At 37.4% G+C, this 16,014-nt stretch overlaps 1 protein-coding gene across 1 annotated transcript; it reads left to right on the top strand.

The window, feature by feature from the left end:
* The first annotated feature begins 590 nt into the window (after positions 1–590).
* Positions 591–15,765, top strand: RRH (retinal pigment epithelium-derived rhodopsin homolog). Its single transcript, XM_021684529.1, has 7 exons — positions 591–706; positions 5,735–5,925; positions 7,815–7,914; positions 8,691–8,844; positions 9,734–9,902; positions 14,053–14,231; positions 15,651–15,765. The coding sequence occupies exons 1-7, from the start codon at positions 601–603 to the stop codon at positions 15,763–15,765; spliced, it is 1,014 nt and encodes a 337-aa protein (XP_021540204.1). The 5' UTR covers positions 591–600.
* Positions 15,766–16,014: the final 249 nt, after the last annotated feature.

Genomic DNA, 16,014 nt, shown 5'->3' with positions numbered 1-16,014 from the left:
ATATATGTTTGTATAAGCAAAGAAAAACAGAGAAGATACACACCAAAAAATATTACTACCTTTAAGGAAGTGAGACTTAGAAAGATGGAAGGAGATTACTTCTCTGTTTATGTCTGATTATTCAAATTGTTATGGAAAAAGAAACAAATGGAAAAACTTGAAAGGCTCAGCAGAAAGCAGGGACCTTAATCTGAAAAGTTTTAGGAGACCAAGTCTTGTTCTTAATTTCAGAACTGATTTCCAGCAGCAGTCAGTTAAGTCAGCTCCTGCTGATTTTGAGTTTGCTTATTGTTTGAATGGGAGGTGTGTACTTGATAATCTCCTTAGATACAAGACTGATGACCCAATTGTTTAAAATGTGTGGTGCTTGGTATTTCTCTTTATTTTGCTAATAAGCTTTTTCCTTGTTCTGGGAATTAAAATCCTTTCCTCTCCAGCCCAATTAAGTTTGTTAAGGGAGGGCCTCTATGAAAACGCCCTTCTTTGAGGTCTGTAAGTGGAAATGATTGGTTCTGAAAATTCTTTCTTCATTGGTTCTTAAAATATTTCATAATTATTGAAGGCTCATTATGAAGGCTGTCTCAATTTCTTTCCTCCAAAATGCTAAGGAATAATTTAGACAACAGTACAGACTCTAAAAATGAAGATGGCTCTGTCTTTTCACAGACTGAACACAATGTTGTTGCAGCTTACTTGATCACAGCAGGTATGGATGTTTACTCCATTAACCATTATTTTGTTTTCGAATGGGTGAAGAAAAGCAGAGGTTTTCAGCATAAGGTTGTAGAAAAAGCATGGATTCAGAGATGTTTCAAGTTCCATGTTGTTGGCCAACAAGTCACTTATCCTTTCTGAGTTGGGGTGCGCATGTAGCAAATAGGAATAATAATACTTGCCGTATTTCTTGGCTGTATAGTAAGAGAATGTAGGTGAAAGGATAATGAAGGCATTGTTAATGGTGGTTAATGCCACAAGTTATTTTGAATCTTGATAAACAATGTAACAGTAGTGAAGTGGGGCTAAGAAAAGTTTTCTATAAAATGAATAATTCTTTTATAATCATCCATATATTTGGTTATTACATTGTCAAGTTTTTATTGGGGAAGAGCGTGTACCATGGCAAAAATGTATTTTTACGTCCTTTACTGCTCTCATACATACTGTTCATAGTCTTATCTTTGGTGGTGGAATCTAGTTAAGATGGAAAGGCCTTAAAAAGAAAATTAAAGTTGTAAAAAGAGCAGACTCTATTGTCACTGAGGACAGAATTTGAAAATTCAGCTCATTCCCAGAATATGCTGTATTGGAAAACTCTTGAGCTTTGGATTTCATCTTTTAGTATCTTATCTTTGCAACAGTAAGCAAGTTCCTTCAGCTTTTTGATCTTCCATTTTCTTATCTGAAAACAGGATAAGAATAAGATAACTGTCATGATTGTTGAGAAGAGTAATATTAAATGACCTAAATGACACATACAGTAGGTATTGGACACATATACTTGTTCCTTTCTCCCCATGTGTACACACTCATTGATGTATACTGGATTAAGATAAAGGCATGTTTATTGGAAAAAAGGGATGGGGGAAATAAAATAGAAGTTGTCTAATTATCTTTTTAATGTATAGGTTGAATTGTATAAATTTTATATTGAGGAGTCACTTCATTTCCAACTTTATGCTCATTAATGAGTTTTAGAGGTAACAGTTATATTGGTTTATTGTAATTTTTTGGATTGACTTATGAAATTCTCAAATATATTCAAAAGTGGAGGGAAAAGTATCACAAATCCTACTATACCCGGTATATTCTTTATAGTTGCTTAGTTTCCCTATAATTCATAATTACTTCTGTGCTAGAAATTGTGATTCTTCAGTTAATTTTTGTAAATTCAACTTGTTCACTTGACTACCTCTGTATGATAAGTACTAGACAAGTTCTATTTTCTTTTTGATTTTTGTTGTTGCAACAGTCTGAAAAAACAATATGCTAATTAAAGAGAAAGTCTTATTACAACTACACAGAAATACTTTGTATACAAACTTTTAGTTTAGTTAGTTTTTTGTAGATGACCAAGTAAAGCTGTCTTTTTTGATCTGTTTACAACAGTAGCACACAGAGAAAATTTCTTGTTAAGGAATTGTTCTCTCTGGTTCTTATGCCTGTAGCAGAAACAATAATTGGAATTTTACTACCACTACTATGACGATGATCATCACTACCACCACCACTACCACTGCTACTGTTATATGAATATTTGCACTGTTCTAAATACTTACACATACAGAATAATTCATCCTAACACAAAGTCAGTAAGTGAATTAGTTTTATCTTCCCTGTTTATATAGACGAAGAGTTTAAGTAACTTACCTAACACACACATCTACTAAGTAGCTATGCTGAACTGAAGGCATTTTGATTCTAGAGCCCTCATTTAACCTCAACGGTCAGTTTTATTAAGGAATACCTTGGGTATGTGTTATTTGTGGTTTTGGTAGATAAACTGAAGGGAGCATATCTAACCTCTTTATGCTTCTGTTGAAAGATTTATTGTTCTTTAGGTCCCCTAGTTTTCCCCTTTTAACAAAACCCACTTATATTTCCAAATCAAAACCAAAGCTATGAGAAGAAGAATTTAGTTAAAGCATTTGTTTCATTTGTTACTTTTATCAAGAGTTTATTAGATTTTTTGTTTAAATTTTAATTTTCAATTTAATATTTCTTTTAGATTTTAGCTCTTACAAACTTTCACCAGCTTGAGCACTCTCCCTTTCTCCAGGTAAGGCTGGGAGGCAAGAGGACATGGTAAATTGAGGATCTGAAATCATTCATTATGGATGAATTGTAAATTGAAGGGTAAGAGATACTAGGCTGCAGAGGAGGCTATGTACCAAGTAATGAAGAATCACCTAAGTCATAAAGGCGATGAGGAGTCAGTGAAGGACATGATTCCATTTGCATTTTAGAAATATGCTACCGTAGTAGCTAAGAGACCACATAGGAGGCCCCTGTGTGATTAGGAAGGATCCTGAGGAGGGAGAAGTGGCAGTCAAGATAGAAGTAGATACATTCAAGAGCCAGAAGTTAGAATTGATGGTTGGATGTGGCAATTGAGGGAGAAGGAAAGGGAGTGTCAAAGATGACAAGTTTTCTGTTTGGGGGCTCTTGTGGTTAGATGGTGAAGCTATTCACCAAGATAGGAATACATGTGGGGAAGAACAGGTTTGAAGAAGGAACTCACACTGAATCTCTTGGTTCAATGTGAGAGATATCCAGTAAAAAGCTGGACATGTGGGTTTGAATTTTGTGAGATCAATCTGGAAAGAAGCAGCACATAGCCTCAGATATGTATGAAATCACAGATTATGTGGTCAATGGGAAAAGAAGGGGGGTCTAAGAAGCTTGGATGAGGCACATCTTTAATAAGGTAGAGATGGAGAAAGGCAGGCCAGGGTGTAGATTAAGTAGGATCTGCCAAGAGATTGTAAGAAAGCCACAGAAGTCAAGAGGAAATTAATTTAGACCTAACTATTAAATGATCTATTGTCTACTCATTAGAAAATACCTGCAGTTAGGAAAACAGAACAGAGAGCTTGAGATAGCTGCTGAACGAATAGAGAAAAAGGCCAAATTGTTTACCTCATACCCTCCATTATATCCAAGACCTCCCCCAAAGTACAGTTACTTTATTCTGGTTGTGTACTTGGTAGGCAACAACTTACTGTATTATGTTTTATCTGACTTTCAAAATCGTCAATTAGTTGTTAGCTTAGGAAGATTCTTCAATTCATTAAGCTTTTTGGAGTATTTCTTGTATGTATGCTACAATACTTGATGCTAAAATTAGAGCCAAAGAGGGGCACCTGGCTAGCTCAGTTGGTAGAGCATATGACTCTTGATCTCGGGTTTGTGAGTTCTATCCCCATGTTGGATGTAGAGATTACTTAAAAATAGAATCTTAAGAAAAAATAAAAAGTTAAAAATAGAGCCAAAGAATCACCAAATTTGCTATCATTGTGCCTTACTTATGCCTTGCAGGAATAATGAAATTAATACGAGTTTTAGTTGTGCTCTGTTTACTAAACAAATCTGCTATATGCCACATACTCATAGAACACAGAAGTCATTAGGAACCTGAAATCTAGATGAGAAGACTAGGGATATCTAAAAGTTAAATATAGCATCACATAAGATGAATAATGTATAATATAAGCAAGTGCTTTGGGAATTTAGAGAAGGGAGAATTACTGTGGGTAGGGGAAGGCTCTAGAGCAGAGCTGGGCTTGAATAGAACTTTGAAGGATGGTTAGCATTTGTATAGGTACTGGAAAAAAATAGGGTGTTCCAAGTGGGAGAGGCTTTACAACAAGCCTCGTGTGTTTGATAAATAATTAGAATGGATGGCTTGTTTGGCAAGTGTGGAAATTTGCTTAGAGAGGTGAAAACAGATTGAGGCAAAACCTGGATATCAGGTTGGGATGTGTGGGCTTTTATCCCACAGCCAATGGAGAGTATTGGAGCTCTGAGAAGAAACATGGCTAATTCTATGTGGTAGCCAGCTTATTCTGCCAACAGCACAGAGTGGAAAGAATAGGAATCTGAAGGATTAGTGTCACAGGATGCTAAAAGGAAGTTTTACTGAGGTGCCAAGATATAATGGAAGTTCTTCCTCAGCTGATACTTTTGTGTGTTGGTGCTTGGAAACCTTCCCTCTACAATTGTTGGGGGCTGCTCACACCCCCACTGTTAGGACCTAATATGACCCACATCTGGCTTATAGGAAATTTATGCATCCTTTGCAGGATGTAGAGGTTGTTAATTGGGCTAACATGAGTGTCTGGTTCATTCAACAATACCACTCATTGTATATTAATACACTGCCATTCTGATTATGAAGTTCAGTCATCTATCTACCTGAATCCAGTCCATTCCAGGGCATTGACAACAGTGAGTTTCTGGACCCCCAAGGCTAACATCCCAGACTGTGGAACCTTGACTAGGGAGGTATCACCTGTGAGGCCTCTCAATGTACGTAAAAGCCAGCCCAATTCCCTTTCTGAATAGTCAAACCTTGCAGTGTGCTTTCTGTAGGGGAGTGTTCGTGTGTGCACGTTGGACGAGGTACTCAGATTTGGACATGGTGAGTTTCCAGAAATACTGGAACAGTCATATGATCTTACACATGGTAGATCCCTAGTAAATGTTTAATGGCAATGAGCTGAATGCAAAGGGATATGGAACTGGAGCATGGGTCAGGGCTGGAAAGTGACAGAAGAGCTGTTAAGGAAGAATGACAGTTGGGGCTTGAGAAAGCAAACTATAGAGAAAGAAAAGCCTCAGGCCTCAGGAAGGAGGGGGAGGAAGTTAGACTGCCAAAAGAGATGGTATGGTCATACATATATCTTAAAAATCAGCAGAGGTGGTCTCATGGAAGACGGGAGGAATTTCAAGGGCAGCATGATTAACAGGGAGGACATTAAAACCAGCCTGCAGTGCTCTATATGCAATTGGTAGATTCTTTGTTTAAATTTTCTTATTTCTATTTCACAGAAGGGCTGGGAAGGTATTACAACCAGTTTTAAGAACAGTTGGAGCTCCTCACATAAATGAACTAAAATGGATTTGCTGTTTTTGAAGGGGCTTAAATCTTTAATTTGGATACTACTTTTAAACATTCAAATTAAACAAAGTGGTTTTGTGTGTGTGTGTGTGTGTTTTCTTCTGTCTATGTTCTCAGGTATAATAAGTATTTTCAGCAACCTAATAGTTCTGGGCATCTTCATTAAGTACAAGGAACTTCGGACACCCACAAATGCAATTATCATTAACCTGGCTGTTACTGATATAGGGGTCAGTAGCATTGGATATCCCATGTCTGCAGCTTCAGATCTGTATGGAAGCTGGAAATTTGGATACGCAGGATGCCAGGTATTGGAGATCTTTGGAATGAAAGCAAAATAAAATATAAAAGAGATGTAAATTTAAAGGTCTAAAAAAAGAAATCCCAAGGTATTCAAATAAGATCATGTGGGATAATAGGTAAAGTGCTGAAAATAGTTTCAGAAGTGACTGCGAAATGTATTACTTAATAAAAGAGAAATGACATTGGTAGTATTCATTATATTTTCAAAATTCCCTTAATCCAAAGGAAAAAACCAAAAAATTAGCATTCAACTAGAGAGGAAAGAAGTAAAAATTTGCATATTCAAAACTTGCATATTGCAAATTCAAAAAGAAATATCCTGTTTTCATTGGAAACAATAAACTTTAATGATAATATCATAATATCTGAGTAATGTAGTTAAACTACCAGATTTTTTTCCCCCTATGGACAGTCCTCCAATGGACTTGCAATTAAGTATATCCATTATTATTTTTACTGACAAGGAAATATATTAATATTAATTCATATTAGGATAGTAGGCAGATACGACTTTTGGCCTGAGATTTTAAAACAGTTTACTATTTTAAGCTATAAAATTATAGAGAATAAAATGAGAGTAATAGAATAATGAATACTCATGTATGTCCCACCTGATTTTGTCAAATCTTAATGTTTTGCGATATGTGCCTCAGGTTGTTTTGCTTTTTAAAGATAAAAAAAACTTGAGGGGCACCTGCGTGGGTCAGTCAGTTAAGGGACCTACTCTTGGTTTCCGCTCAGGTCATGATCTCAGGGTCGTGAGATTGAGCCCTGTGTTGGCTCCGTGTGCTCAGTGAGGAGTTGGCTTGAGAGTCCTCCCCCTCCTGCTCGCTTGTGCACGTGCTGTCTCCAATAAATAAATAAAATCTTAAAAAAGAATTAAGATCTAAAACTTGAAAAATACTGTTGAAGGCCATTGTATACTATCCCAATCTTACTCCCTTCTCTACCATGAATGTTTTTCTATCTTAATACATATTTACCTGCACATAAACTAAACTGTATATTTTAAACTCTGTATAAATAATATATTGTTTACATGATGCAATCTTATATGATACTATGAAGTTTATCCATGTTGATGGATGTAGCTATAAGTCACTCATTTTAACTGCTACATGATACTCCATTTTGTGAACATACCCCAATGTATTTATTTTTCTGTTATTAAGCATTTATTCCCGTTTGTTTTCGGTCACAAAAAAAGGCTTCAATAAGCATTCTTATGTCTCCTACAATATGTAAGAGTTTCTTTAAACATATTGCTTAGGAGAAGGATGGTTGGGTTGTAGAGAATATTCATCTTCAATTCCATCAGATGTGGCCAAATTGCTTTCCAAAATGGGTATGCCAATTATGAGAACATCTATTATTCCACATTCTCTCCAATGCTTGGGATTATCAGACTTTTAATTTTTTTTTTTATCATTTTGATGGGTGTAAAATGGTATCTTAATGATTTACACTTCTTTGAATACGTATTGTGGTTTACATCTTATAAACATTCAGGTTTCCTCCTGTGTGAATAGCCCATTTTCCTGTTTGTCTTTTCCTCTTGTTGAATTCTCTATCTTGTGAACACTAGTATTTTGTTTGTTATATGCACTGCACCTAATTTATGGTTTGTTTTGCACTCTGTTTATAGAGTATGTTGTATAGAAGTTTTACTTAAGTCTTAAAATTTTTAAAGGGTTTATTTTAAAGACCTAAAACACTTTCCACACATGCCTTTAATAAGCCAGTTACAACATGACAATGGAAAATGTATTCTAAAATTATTAAAACAAAAAACATTCAATGTCCTTAAGATGTATTCTAGCCATGGAATAAAAATTTTAAGTGTCTCTTGGGAGGGTGTGTAGAATGGTGTTTTCTTTCCAATTTTGATTTTTAGATTTATGCCGGACTGAATATCTTTTTTGGAATGGCAAGTATTGGATTACTCACTGTTGTGGCCATGGATCGATACCTGACCATCTGTAGTCCGGACATAGGTATAGCACTTCTCTCAGCTTTCTCAATGAATCTGTTTCTTGCCTAAGTACCACTCAACACACATGCACTTTAAAATATAAATGTAATGATTGGGGCGCCCGGGTGGCTCAGTCGGGTAAGCGTCTGCCTTCGGCTCAGATCATGATCCCAGGGTCCTGGGATCAAGTCCCGCATCCGCCTCCCTGCTCAGCGGAGAGTCTGCATCTCCCTCTGCCCCTCCCCCTGCTCATGCTCTTTCTCTCTCTCTCTCTCAGAAATAAATAAATAAAATCTTTTTAAAAAAATAAAACATAAATGAAATGAGTTGCATTAAGACTGTATGGTCAGTCTCATTTCTCTGACAATCCTTGTTCAAAAGTTTCAGTGATTTCCTATGATTTTAGAATAAAATCCAAATTTCACAGCACAACCTCCAAGGCTCCATGTGGTCGGGCCCTTGGCTATCTTTCCAGCTTTGGCTGGGGCCCCCTCACTTTGGGGTACTGGCCTAGGCCTTTCCCACTTCGGGATCTTTGTAAATGCTGTTTCTGTAGGCCTGGAGAGTGCTTCTCCCTGCTTGTCCTCTGGTTGATCCTTTTTATCATTCAGGTACAGGCTTAAATGCCTTTTTTTTTTCCTGAATATGAATTCATGTAGATAGGCTCTGAGTGAACTAAAGTGCTTTGTTTGTCAAGAATCTACTTGACAACAACTTTGAATAATCAGTTAAAACAAAGTGAGGAAATGAATTCCATCAGTGGCAAATGATGCTAATATCTCATCTGTTTGTTAACAGGAAGAAGAATGACCAGCAACACTTATATCCGCATGATTCTGGGGGCCTGGCTCAATGGTCTCTTTTGGGCTTTGATGCCTATCATGGGGTGGGCTAGTTATGCCCCAGATCCTACTGGGGCTACTTGTACCATAAACTGGCGGAAAAATGATGCGTAAGAGACACATTTTCACTTTACAGTAATCAAATGCTTCTAATGTAGACATTCTCTCATCATTTCAAATTTAAGCTCAGATCAAGTGTTTTGCACACAGTGTGGCCAAGTGCTTCCGGTGTAGTGATGATGTGATTCCAGCACTGCATTATGCTTGTTTGCAAGTGAAGGCCATCAGGCTCCCTTGTTCCCTTACCCTCTTCCGTCCTCTGTCTCCTGAGCACCCATTCAGTATTGGTATCTCAGGGGTAGAATCTGAAAGGGAAGACGGGGCGTTAGTATCGCCAGACAGCATGTGGCTGTCCCGAAAGCCGAAAGCTCCGGCTGACTCCCTCCTATCTTTTCAGGATGATCTGGTGATAAAGCTGAAATGACACAGCAGAGGCACAGTCACCGGAAGGACTTGCTTGCTCCTTAGTGGTGCTCTTCTGTAGTTACCAGGGAAAAGAGGGTAACTCAGTTTGTTAAAGAAAATGAAAGATGACTCAGAAAAACTGGTAGAAAATTTCTAACTCTCAAACTAAATCTAAATCTTAAACTTTTTGTAAAGGGTCAACAAGAAAATATTTTAGGCTTTGCAGACAAGACCGTCTCTGTTATAACTGTTCAACCCTGCCTGTGAAAGCAGCCATAGACAGTATGTAAATGAATGTAGTTCCAAGAAAGTTTAATTTACAAAGACAGACGACAGACTGGGTGTGGCCCATAGGCCATAGTTTTGCCACCCTCTAGTCTAAATGAACTAGTTAAATATCCTTCCTAAGCTACGTCATAATATAGTGACTATTGAACAGTGCCAGGATTATTTTTAATTATTGTCCTGTTTCCTTTCCCCTATTCAGCACATTAAACAAATAGTGATATGATGATTCCCTTTTCTTATTTTCAGATCTTTTGTTTCTTTCACGATGACAGTTATTGCGGTAAATTTTATTGTGCCCTTGACAGTGATGTTTTACTGCTATTACCATGTCACTCGATCCATTAAATGTCGTATCACTAGTAACTGCACTGAGTACCTCAACAGAGACTGGTCAGATCAGGTAGATGTAACCAAGGTAAGACATTAAAATCCTTAAAATGTCTTTGTAATGGAGCTTTTACACATATGTGGTGCATATTACCATCACCTCTCCCCAACACCTGATTTTTACTTCTTGGCTCTTTTTCTTGTGTTTGTCTCCATATTTCTAAATGATGTGTTTATCTGCTGTTTTGGATATTTTTGTTTGCTACTACTCTTGATTTCCTACTATGGATCATGAGAATTTATTTCTCTTACACCATCTGTCCCACTCCTCCACCCCAACCTTTCTCTTGCCTCGTCTTGTCAGCATAATGTTAATATTTGGTTACATTATTGTACCTTATTGTAACTACTTAAATTTTGTTTATCGTAGATCTCTGTATGGTTCTGTGATTTGTATTTTTTGATACAATTTTTAATTTTGGGGTTAATCATTCATTTTCCTTTTTTCTCTTCCTCCTCTCAGTCCCCTCTTCTGCTCTTCCTCTATCCTCCCCACGCCCCATAGTTCTGTTTGCTCACTGTTCTGTGTATGAGTCACTAATTCATCTCTAAACTCCCGACCAGAAGCGCCAGTCTCCTCTCTATTTTCAAATGCATCAGAGACTACTTGACTTTATCCTTTTCTTGGAACTGTCCCTCCCGGCATTCTCACGCATCTTGCTCTACACTGGCCCTTCTCTAAGACCACTGCCGGCATCCTCAGATCTCCTTCTTATCGACAGCTGGGAATGCCTGTGGCCTCTCTCGTGGGTTGGATCGCCTGTTTTCTGGCTTGCATATCTTCCCTTTTTTTTGGTTACTCGCTCTCATTTGGTGGAGCACATTCTCAAATAGATTTCTGAGGAGGTTATAGGGAGATAAATTTTTAAAGATTTTGTTGCCTGAAACTGTCTTAATTCTATGATCATATTTGACTGTTTGCCTTGCATGGAATTTTAAGTAGAACAATGATTTTCGAAGAATTTTGAAGGCATTGCTCTAGAGTCTCCTAGCTTCCAGTGTTGGTACTGTGAAAGCTGGCAGCATTATGGTGACTGACCCTTTGTAGTGTTCTCTGTGTTCTCTCTGGAAGCTTGGAGGATCATCTCTGTTTCTCCAATTTTCTGGAATTTCATGCTGATGTGCCTTGAGGGCCCTCTTTATTCACCCATGTTCTGGGTACTTGGTGAGTGCTTTCAATATGAAGACTCAAGTCTTCCCCTTCTGGGAGATTTCTTGTATTATTTCTCTGGTGATTTCCTTCCTATGTTTTGTTTTGCTTTTTTTTCTGGAAGTTTTTTTTTTTTTTTTTTTTTTTGATATTGAATCTCCTGAATATATCTTCTAATTTTCTTAAATGTTCTCTCCTATATTGTCCCTGTCTTGGACTTTGTTTTTGTTTCTCCTTTCTGCAAGATTTCCTCAACCACGTCCCGGTCGGGGATTGGGTGAGAAAAGTGAGGCTCAAGCCTTGGGTGCAAGATTCAAACAGGCACCAAAAACTCAGCAATTCAAAAAAAAAGTAGTTAATGTAGTATTTTTTAAAAATCAAATATAATGTCACATCAGAGAGAGAGAGACAAAGGATAAGAGACTCTTAACTCTAGGAAACAAACTGAGGGTTGCTGGAGGGGAGGGGGATGGGGGGGGTGGGGTAACTGGGTGATGGGTATTAAGGTGGGCACTTAATGGAATGAGAACTGGGTGTTATATGCAACTGATGAATCACTAAACTCTACCTCTGAAACTAATAATACACTATATGTTAATTGATTTTAAATAAAAAAATAGTTAAAAAACCCATATTGAACAAAATATACAATTTTAAATAAAGACAGGATCTGACCCGGCACTTGCATGACTCACCTCATTACCCTAATCCTGGCTGACCACATCATTCAGCCTTGCCAGTGCATTTTTAAAATTCTGCCCTTTATTTTTTAAATAGGGTAAAGGATAAAAATGGTTTTTATAGATAAAAAGAGTTAATTTTACATCCTCTACTCCTTTCCAATAGCCTCCTCTTCTTGTTTTATGGATATATATCTTCTCTCATTTTTGTGATGGTATTATGTACATATTTACATTTTCCTTCTGTTTATCACATATTTTTTGTTTCCCCTGAATTTCTGCACCACTGTTTTTGGCCATCTTTTTAAAAAAAATTATTATTGAAGTATAGTTGGCATACAATGTTATATATATTAGTTTCAGGTGTACAACATAGTGATTCAGTGATTCTCCACCATTACACAATATTCACCACAATAATTGTAGCTACTGTCTGTCATCATACAATGTTATTACAATATTATTGACTGTACTCCCTATGCTGTACTTTTCATCCCTATGACTTTATTTATTTTATAACTGGAAGTTTGTACCACTTAATCCCCTTCACCTACTTTGCCCATCCCCCTATGTTCCTCTCCTCTGGCAACCACCAGTTCTCTGTATTTATGAGTCTGTTTCCATTTTCTGTCTGTTCATTTGTTTTGTTTCTTAGATTCCATATATAAATGAAGTCATATGGTATTTTCTTTCTCTGACTTATTTCATTTAGCATAATACCTTCTAGGTCCATCCATGTTGCTACAAATGGCAAGATTTCATTTTTTATGGCTAAGTAATATTCCAGTGTGTGTGTGTGTGTGTGTGTGCCATTTTTGTCTCTGCCTGTCAGTTTGTTTCCTCAATGTCTGGTGGTCAATGACTGTCTTCTGCATATTTAAGAGTGATGCACTAAAAAGCTGATTGTAAGCTCTGGGTATCCTTGTTCACTGGGATGTTCCTTTGGGGGAATTTCTGATGCTCTGTATCTCCATGTATTTTCTTTTGGGCTGGTCAGTTTTCAAGGAGAAGATTCTTTCATGTTCCTGAGTGGGAAGCACAAGTCTGTTTCCCATACTCTTATGGCTCAGAACAGGGAGGGGACAGCATGCAGCACCCCTCTTTCTAGTATAGTGCTCCAGCTCTCAGAAGCCCAGTGCTCCCTAGTTTCCTGTCTTTTACACTGAACCTCTGGATTCTTCTGGGGAGAGGAAGGGGAGTTGCCTGGCTGAGTGAGGGGGTTCAGAAATCTAATTGCTTCTTTCTGCAGGTTTCAGTGAGTTCTGCTATTTTAAGTTCCATGTGCAGCCCCACATTCAAAGCTAGCTTGTTACCTCCAATTCCAGGGACTATGTAGTTCTGTGGAATGGATTAGTCTGTATTTAGTTTTCTCTCACTGCTGGCTCTTTTAAAAAAGTTTTACTTATTTTTAAATTATTCTTGTGTCTGGTAAGTAATTTGCTGCTTGTCCAGTGGTTGTTCAGTTTTAATTTTTACAAAGCTATTGTCTAATCTGTGATTCTCAATCCTTATGGGTTTTTATCTTTTTTTTTTAAAAGATTTTATTTATTTACTTGAGAGAGAGAGAGAGAGAAAGAGAATGAGCAGGGTGGAGGGGCAGAGGGAGAGGGAGTAGCAGACCCCCACCCCCTCTGAGCAGGGAGCCCGACGTCTTGGGGGCAATCCCAAGAGCCCCGGATCATGACCTGAGCCAAAGGCAGATGCTTAACCATCTGAGCCACCCAGGCACTCCTGGGTTTTTATCTTTTTAAACCTCTTTCCATCATTTTAGTGGACAATCAATAAGGAACAATGTAAAAGTTATAATTTTTTATTTAAACAAGATGCAAGGGGAACTTCTTTACAAAACTATTTACACTGTACATGTATATCAAGCTCAAATTGTCTGTATTAGAATACAATGAACTCAAAATAGGATTTTGTTTTTTTCCAGATTGAATTTAGAAAGAAAGTTATTTTTTTAGATGAGCATATGATGACAGTGTGGGGGAAAAGCACAATGCCAGCAGTCCATAGCACAATTACTAGAAGTGGGTTAGGAGTGGGTTTTCATCTGCCTCTCATCAAAGCCAGCTTTTGTATTCTTCCCTAGCACAGTAAAAGAAAGAGGTCATTCTTTACATTTGTTTAACGTTCTATCCATTTAACAAGCTCTTGTTATCATAGAGGACTTGAGGCACACAAGCAAAGTGCAACGAGGTTTGGAAAAATTCAGTTTTTCCTCTCTGTCATCAACAACATAAACTTATTCAAATTCCGATCTAGATAATTTTTCATGCTATTTTAAATATATTAGCTATTTCAATATTTTAGATATTGGGTTTGCCAAATACTGATTTTTTTTACAGATGTCTGTGATAATGATACTTATGTTTCTGGTGGCATGGTCCCCTTATTCCATCGTGTGCTTATGGGCTTCTTTTGGTGACCCAAAGAAGATTCCTCCCTCAATGGCCATCATAGCTCCGCTATTTGCAAAATCTTCTACATTCTACAATCCCTGTATTTATGTGGTTGCTAACAGAAAGTAAGTAATGTTTAAAATGCTTTTAAATAAAAAACATGGATATAGAAAGGATGTTAAAAAGATTTTTGGGGAGGTAAGCGACAGAAACTCACTTCAAACTAGTGTAAAAATTATTTGGCTCATGCAACTGGAGAGGCATCTAGGCCTTTAAATGCCTAGAGCTCCAGCTCTGGGACAACCTCTTCCCATATGGAGGGGAGATGATTACGGCAACCCAAGACCCAAGTTCTACCAGCTAAGCACCCCCAAATTCGAGTGTCATCTCAGATGGCTTTCTGGCAGAAAAGCTGCTAGAAGGTGGTTGGTGGGCTCAGCTTAGTTCTCATGGCTACCCCCCTCCCCAACACATGGAACTGATTTTCCAAAGAAAAGAGTGGTTCTATTATGAGAAAATGGACAAGGTGAGGAAGGCAATGTTGGGCTCCATAAGTGGGTGGTGTAATTGTATATTTACTAGAAAGAAGATATTCAGGGCGCCTGGGTGGCTCAGATGGTTAAGCGTCTGCCTTCGGCTCAGGTCATGATCGCAGGGTCCTGGGATCAAGTCCCACATCGGGCTCCCTGCTCAGCGGGGAGCCTGCTTCTCCCTCTGCCTCTCTCTCTCTCTGTCTCTTATGAATAAATAAAATCTTTAAAAAAAAAAAAAAGAAAGAAGATATTCAAATGCAAGAGAAAAACTCAGTGCTAAAATAAAATGGTTTCAGGAGTGGGTAGTCATTCAGGACAATAAAGAATACTTCCTTCTCCCTTTGTTGGAACTCAGCAAAGATTTCTGTCTCCTCAGTGAAGCCTAGATTATTTTACTTCCTGTTACTGCTAAAAGATGGAATAACCAATTTATTGTCCTTAAATATTTGATCAAAAAAAAATCTCAGTAGAGGCCAGGTAATTTGATCCTGAAATGCAAACGTTTGTATTTATGCACATGTTTGGGAGAGCAGCTTTAGCTACAGGTATACAAAGAAACACAAAAAATTTAAGACCAAACAGATCACTTAAGAAGAATAAAGAACATATTTTAAATTCAGATTCTATTGGTAGTTCTTTTGGAAAGGTTAGTCATTCTCAAGCTCCCTTTAATTTCAACTGGCCTTTGTTCAGAAGAACAAATGTGTGAAATGCATATCCTTAGTTCAAGTAAATTGTAACTGACATTTGAAGTGTCATCTTAAACAGACATAATTTTTGATTTTTATTAAATGTCTTCAATGTTTATAATCAATGGTGCAAAACTGGTCTTTAACTATAACTATACCTTCTATATTTATGAATGTTCTTAACAGGGGATGTTAAAGTTGGAGGCAAAAGTTTATTTGGAGATGTCAGTTAGCAGTAGAGGTGTCTTAGACATATTCGAAAATGCTTTAAGAGTTCCAAGTCATTATAGGATAATGCCAGATTTCCCCTTTCTTACTGCAGATTTCGGAAGGCAATGTTTGCCATGTTCAAATGTCAGACTCACCAAGCAATGCCCGTGACGAGTATTTTACCAATGCATGTATCTCAAAATCCACTGACTCCTGGAAGAAACTGAAATAAGAGAAAAAGTACACAGCATCAAAATATCTTATTTACTTTTTTCCCCAGTGGTTTAGTTTTATTTTAAATATGATCCTGTTTAGACTTTTTATTAGACCCTGAATTCCTCAAGTGTAGCTCCGGGTTCTTCTATTTGTGGGATGGCTATTCTAATGATTGCTTATTTCCTTCATGTAAACTTAACTATTCATCTCCTTTGATGAATCTAGGCACATGAGATTAAGGCCCATTCTCTTTCTCCCAA

The sequence above is a fragment of the Neomonachus schauinslandi genome, chromosome 2 (assembly GCF_002201575.2).
Source record: "Neomonachus schauinslandi chromosome 2, ASM220157v2, whole genome shotgun sequence".
Lineage (NCBI taxonomy): Eukaryota > Metazoa > Chordata > Mammalia > Carnivora > Phocidae > Neomonachus > Neomonachus schauinslandi.
This window is presented reverse-complemented; position numbering and strand designations above follow the sequence as displayed.

Bases quoted from the DNA above. Each gene is read 5' to 3' on its own strand.
- RRH (XM_021684529.1), top strand. From the start codon at position 601: ATGCTAAGGAATAATTTAGACAACAGTACAGACTCTAAAAATGAAGAT. The intron at 5,926-7,814 runs GTATTGGAGATC...TTTGATTTTTAG, and splicing joins TTGGATACGCAGGATGCCAG to ATTTATGCCGGACTGAATAT. The intron at 7,915-8,690 runs GTATAGCACTTC...GTTTGTTAACAG, and splicing joins CATCTGTAGTCCGGACATAG to GAAGAAGAATGACCAGCAAC.